At 33.8% G+C, this 16,788-nt stretch overlaps 2 protein-coding genes and 1 pseudogene across 2 annotated transcripts; all 3 read left to right on the top strand.

Moving 5' to 3' along the window:
* Positions 1-983: 983 nt before the first annotated feature.
* Positions 984-4,155, top strand: LOC107926305 (casein kinase II subunit beta-1). Its single transcript, XM_016857137.2, has 5 exons — positions 984-1,473; positions 1,876-2,094; positions 2,401-2,510; positions 2,597-2,762; positions 3,587-4,155. The coding sequence occupies exons 1-5, from the start codon at positions 1,239-1,241 to the stop codon at positions 3,715-3,717; spliced, it is 861 nt and encodes a 286-aa protein (XP_016712626.1). The 5' UTR covers positions 984-1,238; the 3' UTR covers positions 3,718-4,155.
* Positions 4,156-6,727: 2,572 nt separating this feature from the next.
* Positions 6,728-8,922, top strand: LOC107926141 (putative pentatricopeptide repeat-containing protein At5g52630; annotated as a pseudogene).
* A 1,817-nt stretch (positions 8,923-10,739) lies between these two features.
* Positions 10,740-11,741, top strand: LOC107926157 (WUSCHEL-related homeobox 8). Its single transcript, XM_016856959.2, has 2 exons — positions 10,740-11,129; positions 11,235-11,741. Exons 1-2 carry the CDS (start codon positions 10,925-10,927, stop codon positions 11,675-11,677), a joined length of 648 nt encoding a protein of 215 aa, XP_016712448.1. The 5' UTR covers positions 10,740-10,924; the 3' UTR covers positions 11,678-11,741.
* The last annotated feature ends 5,047 nt before the right edge of the window (positions 11,742-16,788 follow it).

Below are 16,788 nucleotides of genomic sequence, written 5' to 3'. Positions count from 1 at the left end.
CGATTCTAATTATTTTAATATATATATTTTAGTACACTATTCACTATTTCAAAATTTTTCCTAACTTCACGTTTAACTTATACTCACTAAATTAATAATATTTCCTACTCATTTGTCGAATTTAGTGATCTCAAATCACTGTTTCGACACCATTGAAAATTAGGCTGTTACGGATTTTGTTAAGATTTCATAATATGAGCAATGTTTTTGGAACATAACTAGATTGGTTGGTCGGATTGAGAACCGACCGATATATTGGTCCAAACAAAGGGGTTGAATCGATTGAATCAGAAATTATTTTAATTATTTATTTAATTATTGTTGGTTTAGTAGTTGAACCAATCAAACTGATTGAATCAGGAAACAATGGGTTGATCAGTTTAACCACTTGTCCAATTATTAGAACATTATATGTGACAGTTTAAGATTGTACCACATCAACACCTGAAAATTTATATAATTTTTTTAAATTTTCAAGTGATGATGTGGCACAATCTCAGAATGCTACATCATTAAACTTTTATGTTTAGGAACCAAAATGAATTTAGTTACCGAATTTAAGTACCAAAATGGATACAAAAAAGTACAAGTATCAAAATAGACCTACTTATCAAGTTCAAGGACCAAAAATTATATTATCCCTAATAAAAAATATGTGCCAATTTCTTACATATGATTAATTGTTTTCAATTTGTGTCATCCAAATCTCAAGCAAAACCTTCAACCATTTCTTCAAATAAGTTTTAGCTGCTCATTTCTGAAATTAACAGAACTAAATTGCTCTTTTTGTCAGAGGGACCAATTTTCCTAATTTTGAAATTAAAAGGGACCTGAGAGGACTTTTTACCTTACAAAATTTAAAGATTTAATGCAAAAAAATTCATGAGAGGCTTGAGTATGGGCTTGGGCCATACGAATCCAAGAAAAAAATATCCCGAGAAAAAAAAAAGAAATTAAAAAGAAAAAATAAAAGAAAAAGAGAGAGCAGCAAGTGAAGCCACCAGCAACGACAAGAGAGACACAGAGAGGCGAGCTATCCTTGAAGTGTAGTTCGTTTAAACGTCGTCGTGTCATCCTCAATCCCCACAAAACCCCCCCAAATTCCCAATTCTAGGGTTTCTCTCTCAACCCGATCCATCTCCAAAAAGCTTGAATTTTTTGTCCTTCCATTGACAGTGAAAAATAAAGTTCGCACCTTTTTTTGAAATTCTTGAGGTGCAAAAGAGGAAAAAGAAATCATGTATAGTCATAGAGATCGAGGAATAGGTTCATCGAAATCGGAGCTAATCGATCGGAAGCGCCTAGTCGCTTCTTTGGATAAGCATCTAGAGAAGTTATCGCCGTGCACTTCGAGAGGCTTGAACGGCAAAGACAAAGAGAGATCCTCTTTGCCTTCAACTTCCACTGGCAAATCTCAGCTCGATCATCGCGATTCGCGTTCTACGGCTCTTTCTAAAGCCCAATGTTCCGATGGTTAGTTGGTTTATCTGTTGTTTTCTTTCTTTTACTTTATAGCCCATTGGATAGTTTTATTTTTCCAATTCATTTTCTTTAGCAAGATCTGGGTTTTGAGTTTTTTTTTTTGAATTATTTAAGCTGATACGTCTTGGGTATTTGCAATTTGCATTGTGAAAGCGAAATGTTTGAGATCTTGGCTTAGAGGTGTTTGTAAGTGGGCTGTATTATTATTTATATGTGTGTCTAATTTGTATATAAGCAAAATTTTGTGCATAAAAGATAAATCCTAGTACCAGTTTTTTTCTAAGCTAATTATAATTCTTAGTTATAAGTTTCCTTCTTGGAGTGTTTTTACATAAGCTAATTGTGATCAGTATGCAAGTAATTTAATGTGAAGTTCTTGTCCTTTGGTTGCAGAGGAATCTGAAACGGACACTGAAGAATCGGATGTTAGCGGTTCTGATGGAGATGACACATCTTGGATCTCGTGGTTTTGCAATTTGCGAGGCAATGAGTTTTTCTGTGAAGTTGATGATGAATACATCCAAGATGACTTTAATCTTTGTGGGTTGAGCCATCAAGTTCCGTATTATGATTATGCACTTGATTTGATTTTGGACATTGAATCTTCTCATGGTAAGTCATGGAGATGATTTGGTATTTCCTCAAGGTCCATATTGCAAATGATAGTAAGCCTTGTGGTTTGAAGCATTTCCTACCATGTGTTTGCATTTACAATGTTTATATCTACATTTAGCCACTTGCTTTTGTTTTTAATGTTGTTTAGCATCGATGTCATTGTTTGTCTGTTTGCTGTGCTTTTGCATATCAATGATTTTTTCTTGTCCCATTTTTTAATGTATGGCTCCTACATCATTTCTACTCAACCAACATCTTGTGTGTTGATTCCTACTATTAAGTAGATGCGTTTTGGTTTTATAGGCGATATGTTCACCGAAGAACAAAATGAATTGGTTGAATCAGCTGCTGAGATGTTGTATGGTCTTATACATGTCCGTTACATATTAACTAGCAAGGGAATGTCTGCTATGGTAATAATCACTGTCATTTTTTTCTTTTTCTTTCGGTTAACTTCATATCTTGTTTACAAAACTCTACTTTGAAATTTCTATTTCAGTTGGAGAAGTACAAAAACTATGACTTTGGAAGATGCCCGAGAGTTTGCTGCTGTGGACAACCTTGTCTTCCAGTTGGTCAATCAGATATTCCTCGCTCGAGTACTGTGAAAATCTACTGCCCAAAATGTGAAGATATATATTACCCTCGATCCAAGTATCAAGGCAGTATCCTTACCATTTCATCTTTGGCTTTTTCTTTGTTCGGTTTTTCTCCTATATTATGCTTGAGACATATGAAACACATCCTGTAAAGATTAAACAACTTCTTTCTAGGTAAGCTACCCGAAACTAATCATACTTGCATGTTGGATAATGCACCTTGTCTTTGTGTATTAAGTTTTCTATCTACTATGGCGTATAAAACTACTTAATTCTTTGCACATATAATATAAATATTTCATGCATAAATAAATAGGATCTCTTGGATCAACATTGATAAAAAAAACTCTTTTATCCTAGAGGATTAATACGATGTTTGGGATTCTTTTTGCTAATTTTATTCATTACTATTTGAATTGGTATTATTATGCATTTCGGTAGATTCTTTCATATGTTAGTTTTTGTCTTCCATCTATGTTTGATGATGTTATGCTTTTGGTCTTCCTTTATTTATGCATTGTGAATACGTCCCTTGTTCCATCTCAAAGATTATGAACTCAATAGGATTTTGTAGAACCTTACGGTTTTTAAGTCGTTTTTTGGATGAACAACATTACGAAGTTAGTAGATGCTAAGGGTACCCCGTGCCCGTGCTCATGAATCTCATACCTTCCTGCTATCAGTTTTGGCATAGAAGTTAGTCTATGTTCACAAACGCCCTTCCATGATGTTGTTGGGCTTGTAAGAGGTCTTGATTTTTCTTTTTTGTCTTCTGCGCAGTTAGGAATCGACCATTGGGATGATATTTCAGTTCTTTCTATTATTTCCTGTTACCAGATCATGGTTGTATTACTTTGTTTTACCGCTTAATTTCCTTGACATAAACAAAGATATCGACGGAGCATATTTCGGTACAACATTTCCACATCTATTTCTGATGACATATGGGCACTTAAAGCCTCAAAAGCCAACTCAAAACTACATCCCACGAGTTTTCGGCTTCAAGATCCACAAGCCCTGACATGATTGATAAATGAGTTGCAGCAAGCCAGAACTTATATACTCAGATCAATCGCCGGTCAGTGAGATTCATAGACGGTGGTGGTTTTCAATTAGCCTGGTGCTTCTTGTATCAAAGCAGTGGGTTCCCAACAATGCAAGGTGAGGTGGGGCTCCAAAAGAAACAAAGAAATGGTACGATTGATTGATTGATTGATATGGCAAATGAAATATGGAGTGCTAGTGGAGCACAAGGAATCTCTAGGATTTGTTTTTTTATGAAGTTTAAGTAAGCATATATTTTTGTTTGGAAGCGTGGGTTTTGCTGTAGTTCATAATAGTTTAGGTGAATCTCTCTCTTCTTTTGTTCAATGGTTTTGTTGACCTAGATACATAAATATTCCATTTCTCTAATGTAAACTTCAACCTCATCTTTTACATGAATTTCCTCCTTTAAATCCATGGATATTTCAAAATAAATACTATGATATGAAATCTGCCTTTGTGTTTCTTTTCCTGTCTAAATAATGAAGTTGCTGAATCAAACTAGGGAACCAAATATTTTTGTCATCACTACATCCTCAAAGTTTGATCATTGAGTTGATTATCTTCCTCAGATTCATGCTCTTTTTCCTTCCTGCCAAAGCTTATGTAAATTCACATCTACATCTATTCCAATTGTTAGTTGGAATTTAGCTAAGGTCCGCCTGAAAAGCGAGAGGATTTGGGTAAAAAACAAGGTTCATTTAAAAATGAGTCGTGCATTGTCTAAGGCTTTTTTGTAGCAGCCCGAATTTGCAAATAGATAAAAAAATTTAGTTTTTTTTTTGTTTTTTACCTGTGTTGCTACTATTTTACTGGATTATTATTATTATTTTGTTTTTATTGTTTGATATTGTATAATTCTTGTTTTATTGTTAGTTTTGTTACTATTTTAGAAGCATTTGCTTGTTAAGTTATTCTTATCTTAGTGTTATTTAAATATAAATATTTTTAAATTTGTTTGTAAGTATTAAATTTAATGTTTTTAGTATTTTTGATGTATTATATTTTTAATTTTTTATATAAAAAATTAATTTGGTTGAGCAAAGTTGGATTTTAACATTTTTATTCGAATCAAGTTTAAGCAAAATTTTAGAATTATTTTTCGCGTCGAACTCAAGTCAATCAAATGGACCTAAAATTTTGACAAGGCCCAATCTAAAATCGGCCCGATCTGACTCATGGACAAGTCTAATTTTATCTCATACATCTGTTATAACTAAAGTTTCACACCGTAAATGAGCTAATGAATTTGTCCCCAACGTTACGATAGGCTAGGGAGTCTTAGGGCCAGTTCTATATTGCTTTTCAAAAGCACTTCTGGCTCCAAAAGCACTTCTGGAAGAAAAACTGTGCAGAACAAGCTGTTTTTTGCTGAAATTTTTAGCTTTTCAGAGGTGCTTTTGAAAAGCACTTCTGAAAAGGAGAAGCTAAAATTTTTAACTTTTCCTCTCTCAAAAGTACTTTTAATGTTTAATTACTTTTTCACCCCTTCAATAACATAGTACTTTCTTTTTTTTTCTTGGTACTTAATTACAAATGTATTAATCATTAACTAAAAATAAAAAATAATTTTTAAAATACTAATTACAAATATTTAATAGTTATATTTAAATATTTAAAATATAGTTATATATTCTAATTAAATTATATAAATAATTAATATTTATTGCTTAAAAATATTTAAAATTTATATTTTATATATTAAAATATTAACAAGAAGTTATAATAATTTTTTTATATTCTTACTAAAATATAATAATATTAATTAATTTAAATATTATTTAAATACATATTTGTTACTTTATAATAACATGTCTAAAATGGACATTTTATTTCTCAAAAGCACTTTTTTACAACACTTTTCAAAAGCATTGCCAAATTAACCCTTAGTCTACCATAAATTTTGATTTCTCATTATACTTTCTTAATTTTTTTAAAAAAATTAAGTTTTTTTTAAATTTTCAAATATTTTCAATAACCCCACAGAAATTTTAATAATTTTATTTACACTCCAATTTTTTTTTTCTTTCAAAATTTCATTAAACTTCTAGAACTTTTTGAAAATTTTATTAGTCTGTTCAAAACTTAATACCAAAACCTGTCAGATTTCTATTGGATAATCATCCGACATTTATTACTCACTACACTTTAGCAAATACAAGTCGTCGAATATTAAAAGAATTCATTTCGAATGATGTCGCTGAATTCTTTTAGAGGTTTTTGTCGCTTATGATTAATTTTCAAGTTTGCTTAAACCCTTACTTCTTCTAAGAAAAAATAAAGTGTTAATTAAGGTTGGGTTCGGTAAGAAAGATGAAGTAGGGTTTAAATGGCTTAGGAATTCAGTTATAGGGTGTAGTTTAGCATTTTTGGTCGGATATAGCAATCCCTGGGGTGAAAAAGACAAGAGCTGCGGGAAAAAGACAAGACTGTTTTGTTTTAGAAAATTTTGAGTTTGCGCTGCAGCTTGCTGTTTTTCTCTTCCAATAAGATACACTTAATTTAGTTACAAATTAAATATAAAAAATAATTTATTTACAATGAATTACGTTAAAATAAATTTATCACAATAAATTTGAATTTGATAGATTTGTGTAAATATCACTTTAGTTTCTGTCAATTTTAAAGATAAATAAATTAATCTCTCTCAACAAAAAATTAAAATACTTTTTAAAATATAAAATATTTATAAAAATTTTAAAATTTATATTTTTAAATAATATAAAAAAATAATAAATAAATTCTAAATAAATTAGTTAACTATCCAAGTTTATCATATCAAAATATTTTAATTTTTATTATTTTTCTTTGAATTTTTTAAATATATGTATAATTTCAAATTTATGCGTTTTTAATATGGAAACAAATATTTAATTGTACATATTAAAATTTTTAATTTAACTTAAATAATAATAAAATAAAAATTAGAAACCTAGTATACAAATGGCCCAAGTAAGTTTTCACTCCAAATCTCCAAAATTGCCAAACCGATCTAATGCTCCTCCCTCATTCCCTGGAAACCCCAAAACCTCCCCTAAACCCTTTAAACCAACTCTCCTTCGAGCAAAACTACAGAAACATCTGCAACCTACTCCTCTCTTTAACCCACACAAGGTCCCTCCCAAAGGGTCTCCAACTCCATGCCCACATCATTAAATCAGGCATTCAAACCATCCCTCTCATATCTCATCACCTCATCAACTTCTATTCCAAAACCAACTCCCTCTCTTCTCCCGTCAAGTCTTCTTCGAAGCTCCACATAAAAGCTCCACTACTTGGAGCTCTGTTATCTCCTCTTTCGCTCAAAATGAATTCCCTTCCCTTGCAATCCAGTTTTTCCGGACAATGCTTGTTAATAACATTAGGCCCGACGATCATATCTACCCTAGCGCTACTAAGTCATGTGCGATTCTGGGAAGGTCTGATATTGGCCAATCTATACATTGCTTGGAGCTCTGTTATCTCCTCTTTCGCTCAAAATGAATTCCCTTCCCTTGCAATCCAGTTTTTCCGGACAATGCTTGTTAATAACATTAGGCCCGACGATCATATCTACCCTAGCGCTACTAAGTCATGTGCGATTCTGGGAAGGTCTGATATTGGCCAATCTATACATTGCTTGGTTTTGAAAACTGGGTATGATAGGGATGTATTCGTGGCGAGTTCTTTGGTTGACATGTATGGTAAATGCGGGAAAATTAAGGATGCAAGGAACTTGTTTGATGAAATGCCTCAAAGAAATGTTGTTTCTTGGAGTGGGATGATATATGGGTATGCACAGTTAGGTGAGTTTGAGGAAGCTTTGACATTGTTCAAACAAGCTTTATATGAACGCCTGGACGTAAATGACTTTACTTTTTCGAGTGTTGTACAGGTTTGTGCTAATTCCACGCTGCTTCAGTTAGGTAAGCAGATACATAGATTGTGCTTTAAAACAAATTATGATATGTCAAGTTTCGTTGGCAGTTCTTTGATATCTTTGTATTCTAAGTGTGGAGTGATAGGAGGATCTTACCGGGTTTTTGATGAAGCCTGTGTTAAGAATCTTGGGATGTGGAATGCAATGCTGATTGCTTGTGCTCAGCATTCACAAACAGAGAAAGTGTTTGATTTGTTTAAGCAGATGGAAGGCCTTGGGATCAAACCGAATTTTATTACCTTTTTGTGTGTGCTCTATGCTTGTAGCCATGCCGGGCTTGTTGAGAAGGGACAACATTTCTTTGAGTTAATGAAGGAGTATGGAATTGAGCCAGGTGATCAACATTACGCTTCTTTGGTTGATTTATTTGGTCGTGCAGGTAAACTGCAGGAGGCACTTTCAATCATCAGGGAGATGCCTATTCGGCCGACAGAGTCTGTCTGGGGAGCTTTTTTAACAGGGTGTCGACTTCATGGGAACACTGAATTGGCAGCTTATGCTGCTGATAGGATTTTTGAGTTGGGACCCGTGAGCTCAGGTTTGCATGTGTTATTATCTAATGCTTATGCTGCTGCTGGGAGATATGAGGATGCAGCCAAAGCTCGGAAGATGCTTAGAGATTGAGGGATTAAGAAAGAGACAGGTTTGAGTTGGGTTGAGGAGGGAAATAAGATTCACACATTTGCTGCTGGGGATAGGTCCAATGCCAAAGCAAAAGAAATTTACAGAAAATTAGAGGAATTAGGAGACGAAATGGAACGAGCTGGTTATATTGCGGACACAAGTTTTGTGTTGAGAGAAGTAAACGGCGAAGAAAAGAATCAGACAATCAGATATCATAGCGAAAGACTAGCTGTTGCATTTGGGCTCATTACCTTTCCATCAGATAGGCCAATTAGAGTTATGAAGAACTTGCGCATCTGCGGTGATTGTCATACAGCAATCAAGTTTATGTCCAAGTGTACTGGAAGAGTAATTATTGTTAGGGATAACAATCGGTTTCATCATTTTGAGGATGGAAAATGTTCCTGTGGTGACTATTGGTGAATGAAGTATAAGATACCATTATTGTATCCTAACAAAATTCTGGAACAAGTGGGCAAAGAATTACATTGAAAGACTAAGTGTGAGATAACCAAGTGCCCCATAGGTTTGATGATGGCAAAATGCTTCTATGATAACACTATTGATGAACAATATGTAAGATAATATACTTATTGTACCTTAACAAAATTTTGAAATGAGAAGGGGAAAATTAAAACCAAAGAAGACTTTATTTAACTTTTATTAAATATCTCCTTTTATCTTTTTTCTTTATGTGATGTTTGATGCTCAAGGATTACTAAGGCACTCTGAATCTTTTTGCTTTTAATGTGCTACTATGGTACTTACTATCCTATGTTTAAATTTGTAATGTTTGAAAAATTGATCAGTGATGGAGCTTGACGTACTCCATGTTTATTTCCTTTCTATCTGGCTTAATCAAGAATCAGGCATTCTAGAGTTAACAAATCATTTTCCTATTTATGCCACCATTTAAGTGTTATTCAATAGATAGGAGGCAGCATTTATCCAATCTCTGCTCTGTTTTGCTGCATATATATAGTAAAATGGACTTGAAGACTACCAATAATTTTTTAAGTGATAGTAATCAGTTTTGCTATATATATATATGTATATTTCATTTTAAGGGGGCCGCCCCTGCCACCCCTGGATACGCCCCATCTACTTAAACTTAATCAGTATAGGTGTATATTCCATTAATTTTTGCTTTAAGCATGTCGGCCCCTGCCACCTTTAGATACGCTCCATCTCCTTAATGTATATCCCATTAATTTTTGCTTTAAGGATGTCTTCAATAAGTAAATAAGTAAAAAGTAAAAGAAAGCTGATGACATTAAAAAATTTCAAAGAAGTGGTTGAAGATGGTGCAATCTAATAATTGCTACTAAAAATCCTCTAAAATATGCATGAAAAAGGTGCCAATAATAAGACAAGTTTAACAGGCAAAATACTGACAGCATCCTTTAACAATACCACATTATATCTATTTATGCAAAAGCTTGGATGAAGTTGGTGCCGGTTGGAATTTAAATTAAATGTTTTTTTAAAAAAATATTTTTATTTAAATTTAATTATAAATTTATATAAATATTAATATAAAATAATATTTTTATATATTTTATTTTTTAAAATATAATTTAGATTTTTTTATTGGCTGTGCTTGGGTAGAGTCAAGCTTAAATTTAAAATTTATTTTAAAAAATTAAGTATTAATTTAATTTGACTTGGCTCATGGACACATTTAATTTAATTATATTTTTTTTTGTGATGAGCGATGACCTAAAAGTTAAAATAGGTACATTTGAAAATTAGTCTCTTTACTATTTAACAATTTTTATTTTAAACTAATTCTTAACACCGTTTATAATTTTTTATTAAATTCTAGATTATTACAAAATTATTTTTTTACATGACTATCAAGTGAGTTTTTAAAGCTGCGCGTGAGATAAAAAATACAACCTTATATATATATTATATTTCTATAAAATTAAAATTTAAATATGTAAATTATATTTAAAATCCAAATTTATTTATTATTGGCATTAAATCCAAATTTTATTATTATACTGCAAATTAATTAAATTAATTATCAAATATCCAAACTTACTAAATTTATAAAATATTTTTAAATAAAAACTTAAAAGTTAAGTGAATAATAAAGTGAAATATATGGATAAGTAATCTATATAAATAAATTGAATTTAAATAAAATAATATTGGGGTATTATTATGATGCAATCAAATCCCAACATATAAAATATCAAATTTGCCCATTAATTCATTCTCATCCATGGGATTTTGATGTCACGTCACCAATTTTCTTTTTTTTTTTAAAAATTAAACCTTCGCGGAGGTAGAGCACACAACTGGAAATTATGGATTGGATTTTCAACTTTAGTCATTTCCTTTTTAATTTGGAAACTAAAATCCAAAATTTTCTAACGTGTTGACCCTCCTTTGACGGCTACAAGGATTGCGATTGGCCACTGCTAAAGAGTTTACAGAGTTACCGCGCAACCCGGCACTATAATGCCATAGACGCAATGACAAAGATTCTGCTTTGCTAATTGATGCAGCTTTTTGCTCCTTTAATTCCTCAATTTCTATTGAAAGTATCTATTTACTTACCATATTTGCTGCCGCTTTTTCTTTTATAAATTGAAATTGAGATTCCAAAACTAGAGGGGCTGATAGAGAGAAAATGGAGTGGCAGAATCAAGAAATGCAACATCACCACCAACAAGGAGAAGACTATTTGCAGTATCAAATTCAAAATGAGGTTTGTGGGAAAGTGATGACAGATGAACAGGTAGAGGAACTGAGGAAACAGATCGTTGCCTATTCCGCCATTTCTGAGCAGCTTGCTGAGTTGCACAAATCCATGTCTGCCCACCACAATTTTACTGGTTCTTTTCTTTTTCTTTCTCCTTGGGTTCTTTTTGTTTCTTTCGACTTTTCTTATGTTGGCTGCCTTGGTTCTATATTCAATAATAATGTTGTTTTGGTTTCAGGTATAAGGTTGGGAAATCTATATTGTGATCCAATATCAGCCTCTGTTGGGCACAAGATCACTGCTAGACAGCGATGGACTCCAACCGCATTGCAGCTTCAAATTCTTGAGAATATATATAAGCAAGGAACTGGAACACCAAGCAAGCAAAAAATCAAAGAGATAGCATCTGAACTAGAACAACATGGTCCAATCTCTGAAACAAATGTATATAATTGGTTTCAGAATAGGCGTGCTCGATCAAAAAGAAAGCTTCAATCCTCTACAGATTCAGTTAATGCAGAAACAGATGTGAGCACAAAAGAGAAAAAGACTAAACCAGTAGATCCAGACTTCATTACCAACATTTCACAAGGAGTTGAAAGCTTCTATTTCCAAGCTGATATTTCACGAGGCTATGATTCTTACAATAATCTAGCTGAACAATTTGGGTTACTAGGATGATGTTTATGTAATAATTGATTTAGAAAGGATGACATTAATATATATATTTTTTTATAATTAAAAATTGAATTGAGCCATTTCTGAAAAATCTATGAGTTTCATTATCTCTAAGCCTTCTAAGCTCTCTAATTTGGGAGAATGTTAGTAAGGCCAAGCCATTTCAATCCAATGGTTGAGATTAATTACAGTGGATGGTCTACATCGAGTGTATAGAATATTCTACACTTGCCTATATGTTTCTGTATAAAGCTACTGTATTCTTGAGCTTTCAGAATGTTCTACCTTATTCCACAACGATCCGACCTTTTCTTCAGATTTCTCTACTTTTTTTGCAACTTCTACGCTCCTCCGACATGTTCTAAATGTGTCTGCCTCGCTCCGAGCTCTTCCTTCTCGTTGTGCACAATTCTTGGCCTCCTACACCTAAGCCTCTCTAGGCCCTTGGGTGCGCCATTGTTCGAACCCTTGGAGGCCTCCCGTCACATCTACTGCCTCTGACTACACTTAGAGGTGCCATGCTCCACACCATGGGATGCCCTGCTTACAAACCAACCGTGACACTAGCATCAACCTAAAAGACGACCCTTTTTTTTTTTTTTCTCCTTCCCACGCGAAATTAACTTCTTCAATTCAATAGATTATGTTAATTTGGCCACCATTTCTAGTAATCTAACTGACCCCGTCAATAGCTGCTCACAACCAAGAAGCGACAACATGATTCAACTCATGGTTGCTATACCTCAGTTCTTGAAAATCTGACTTCCTATATTGCAGCAATAAGGCAATCATGGTAAAGAAGACAACAGCAAGTGTGCCTGCACATCTGCTTTATTATTTTCATGTTGGCAATTTGGAAATGAATTTTGAATTTCCCAATGAGATGACCCTTCAAATCCAATTTGCAAGGTCAGCACTCGCTAATCACAATGACCACTTTCATGCTCTTTTTTCAGAGAAGCCAACTCTGTTGCATGCTTGTTATCTGAGCATTCCAACTCTTTAACCTTAGCTTGAAGCTCAAGCTTATCCTCCTTTAGCCCGTCGCTCTCTCCCTCCAAACAGGTCACCTCCTGCTTCAGTCTGGTCTCCCTCTTAACAGCTTCCCCTACAAGCTGTTTGTATTGGTCCGCTTCGAAGACCTCACCATTTGAAGAAAAACAAAGGCTTGTTCAGCAACTAAGCCTGTCCAGCTTCCAATTATTTCAGCTGCGCTGGTTGTTTGTGTCACGGCTTGAAGCACTAATAGGAATAGCGAGGTTACAATCGATCCTAGAAAGTGCTTTTCCTTCCCTTTGTCAGTGGAGGAGGAGGAAGGTGCACTTGAAGAAGCAAGAGAAGTAGAAAAAGGTAGCACGTGCACCACTGTAAAAATTTGTTAGGTGAACCTGCAACACTCTGGTGCATGTCAAAACAAGTATAAACATGGTTAAGACATACCACTGCTTGAAGAATGAAGATGAAAGGGATGTACCACCTCCGCAATGAGAAACACTTCGAAATGGGTCGACATTCAAAGCCCCACAGCCTACCAAGCCAATGGAGATATTACTACTCAGAGGAACCACAGAGATAGTTCCGCTTAAAAGGTAGAAGTCCTAGTGTTGCTTGTTGTGGCAGAGCTTGTCCCCAAAGGACATGTAACTTTGGTAGCTATAGTTTTCAGCTTTTTTCTCTGCTTTGGAGCTACAAGAGATCTTTGATTAGCTAGTTGACTCCTGAGTGAACTCAAACTTTTTCCAAGGCTTGACCTCATCACAGAAGATGACGAAGCTGGAACTGATAAAGTAAGAGTTAAGAAAGCATGAGTTGACAAACTGGACTTGATAAGGTTGGAATTGGCAAAGTGGAGGCCAAAGAAATGAGAGTTGTAGTAGAAACGGACACAAGAAACGGAGAAGTGGAGGTACTACTAATGATAACCTCCTCTACATCATCCGAGATGGTAGCACCATTAGTCTCCCTCGCATCACCTCTGCGAGCTCCGCTCTCGCTGCCTTCGGTCATTCTTTTCCCTCCTCTTTCAGCGTCACTCTCTGCAGGAGACACAACATCTTTTGAACCTCTACCAGAGAAACAATCACCTACTACAGCAGTGGTTTTCTTCCTCCTACGAAGTTGTAATGTTGGCCCTTCTGTTTCATTGAATTCTTCCCTCACTTTTGCTCGAGACAATGAGCATATGTTACCAAAAAAATTTTAGGTTCTTACTGCGAAACAAGCAAAATTTTGCTAACAGTATATAGCCTGCCATAAGGCCACGCTTCATTACACGGTTTAACCCCTTCAACCGGTTGTCGGCAATTATATTAATGTCAGTTTCATCCCAGCTGTTTGGGCTTTTCCCCATCAAGCAGTATCTCCATACATTATGCAAGCTATGTACATCCTCATACTTTATCGGCGAGACACTAATATTGAAGCACCTTCGTATTTGTTTCCAAAGCTGGTTCCAATGTACTTCAATCACTACTGGGCTTACACCTGTGAATAGGAAAGGGAAATCCACCTCCGCATAGTTGTTCGATTTTAATGTATTTTTCCTTCACTGAGTCCTGTTATCAAGCATCTTTATGGTCCCCTTGCGAGTCGTCAACATCATGAACCCCTTCTGACATGTCTCACTAGCAGAAGTGTTGGTTTTTCTTTGTAAGGAAGAAAGGAAAGACAGACCAAGTTTAGTGACTTGCTATATTTTGTATTTCAATATACATAATTTACATACAAAGCGAACTTGAAGTTGCTCATTGGCCGATTTTTATCTAATCTGCACCAGTAAAATTAACCTATCAAATTAAAGATGCCAACTTGTATCAAAAACATTGGGACAGTCTGCATTATCTCAACTTGGCATAGTCAGTTAGCACCTTGATAGTATGCCCTTCAATAGCTTAGAGTACGCCAATCATCAAGATAGCTCGTGTCTTGTGTATCCGCGAGTCTTATTCATATTTGGACAATCCGCCAAATAGATCGCCAAGGGTTGTCCGCTCGATAGTTCTCCAACTGACAGTTCACCAATCTTCTTATATTTGGCCAGTCCGCCAAATGACTCACACCAATGTTATCCGCGGGTCTACTTGATATGGTCATATGTGCGAGTCATTGCACGAATAACCATATCGCAACAAGAAAATACTATGTCCGCACTCCTAAAAACATCAACTGAAGTTACCTCACCCTCAAACGACAATGTAAAAATGAGCCACTAAATTCCACCAAGAGGCCTTTATCAGTTGCCCTTGTGCGACTCCATGTGAATTCAGAACTACAAAAAACGAGTGCAACGGAAGATGAAAGGCCTCCTCGAACACATACAACTATTCCAAAAAATAGGATGCATCTCCTTCTCTTAATCCCACCTCACTTAGACGATGATTACCCTTGGGGATCGAAAACCTATTCGTTCGAACAACTGCCACATCTCCTCCATGGTAGTGGTACACCAAAATTCATAACTTTCAACAGATACAATGTAATGGCCTAAATTCAAGGTTATCGGAATAGTAGTTTCGTAACCACAAATCCAATTTAAAGAGAAATTTATTTCAATATTTTTGCATGAAATATGATAGGAAAATCGTATGAAAATATTGATAAAAAAATTTACCGATTTAGTGGTTAGTTAGAAAAAGAAATTATTAAAGAAATTGGGTAAAATAAGGTATCGAGACCTCTATCTAGTAAAACCAAGTCGAAAATAATTTTATAAATATTTATGAAATGTTAGTAATGTGGTGTTAAAATTTCATTAGGAAATTTTAATGTTTGGGTAGTCAATTAAATGAAAAGGACTAAATTGTAATAGGTGTAAAAGTTGCTAGAATGATTAAATAGCTTAAGAATCTAATGAGAAAAGATTTAAAAGGCAATTAGACCCAAAATTTATTTGGGCTGGACGGAAAGGGCATGAAATCAACAGGAAAATTGATAAATTAAAGGTAAAATTGGAATATTGCAAAATTAACTAAATAAAACTAGGACTAAATAGGAAATATCTAGATTTCTTTTCATTTCTCTTCAATTCCAGCAGCTAAAAACGCCATAGGAGGGTTATCTAAGCTGTTATTCCATAATTTTTGCACCAAGTGAGTTAATCCTTACCTTTTTCTTGTAATTTTTGTGTTTCTAAGACTTTTACAACTAGGTCCTACTATTAAATTCATTAATTTTTTATTTCATGGATGAAATTGAAAGTCATCATGGTTGAGTGCTGTAATTTTATGATGAAATATAATGAAATTAAAGCTTTAATTTGTTTATGAGATGATTTTATTAGGTAATTTCAATAGAAATTGATTTTTAGGACCTAATTGTGAAAATGTTTGGAATTAAAGCTTATTGCTGAAATTTTGATTCTTAAAGGTTGTAAACTAGTTTAAGGTGATAGAATAAAGTGTTAATTGAGAAAAATCAGCTCAATTGAGAGGCTAATTGAGTAGGGATGAAATTGTTATTTATTAAAAGCTTAGGGGAAAAATGGTAATAAACAGTTTGCACTAAAACAATATTGGACAGCGGCAGTATACTAACTTTGAAAAATCACCATAAATTGTAGGAATAGAATTAGAAGATGAACAACATGTGAAATTAAAGATTATTGAGTCTAGTTTCTTATAGAAGAAACAGTGTAAGAAATGGATTTGTAAATCATGAGATATAATAAATTTTGTGAGACAAGGTTAGAATGAATTCGAGTTCCTCAGTTATGACTTTGAAAAGTCATAAATAATTTAATAAAAATAATTATGGGCTTAGATTTATATTCCTATAATCCTGTATAAGTCTATTTTTAATAAAAACAAACGGTAACATCATCCAAATTTTGTATGAAGAGATAATTAATTTTTAGTGAAGAAGGGTCAGAACTATCAGACAGCAGAACATGGGTGACTTTAAAGAATAAACTGTACTTATTGGCTAAACCAAAAATTCTGAAAATTTTATGGTAAAAATATATATAAGTCTAGTTTCAAAAAAAATTAACGGATCTTAATTTGGAGTTCCTTAGCTCGAGTTATAAATGATTTAGTGACTATGACTCAAATAGACAGCTTTGAATAAACTATAAATAATAATAATGAAATTATAGAAATTGTTGCATATGAACATGA

Source organism: Gossypium hirsutum, chromosome A08 (genome assembly GCF_007990345.1).
Source record: "Gossypium hirsutum isolate 1008001.06 chromosome A08, Gossypium_hirsutum_v2.1, whole genome shotgun sequence".
Classification (NCBI taxonomy): Eukaryota; Viridiplantae; Streptophyta; class Magnoliopsida; order Malvales; family Malvaceae; genus Gossypium; species Gossypium hirsutum.
This window is presented reverse-complemented; position numbering and strand designations above follow the sequence as displayed.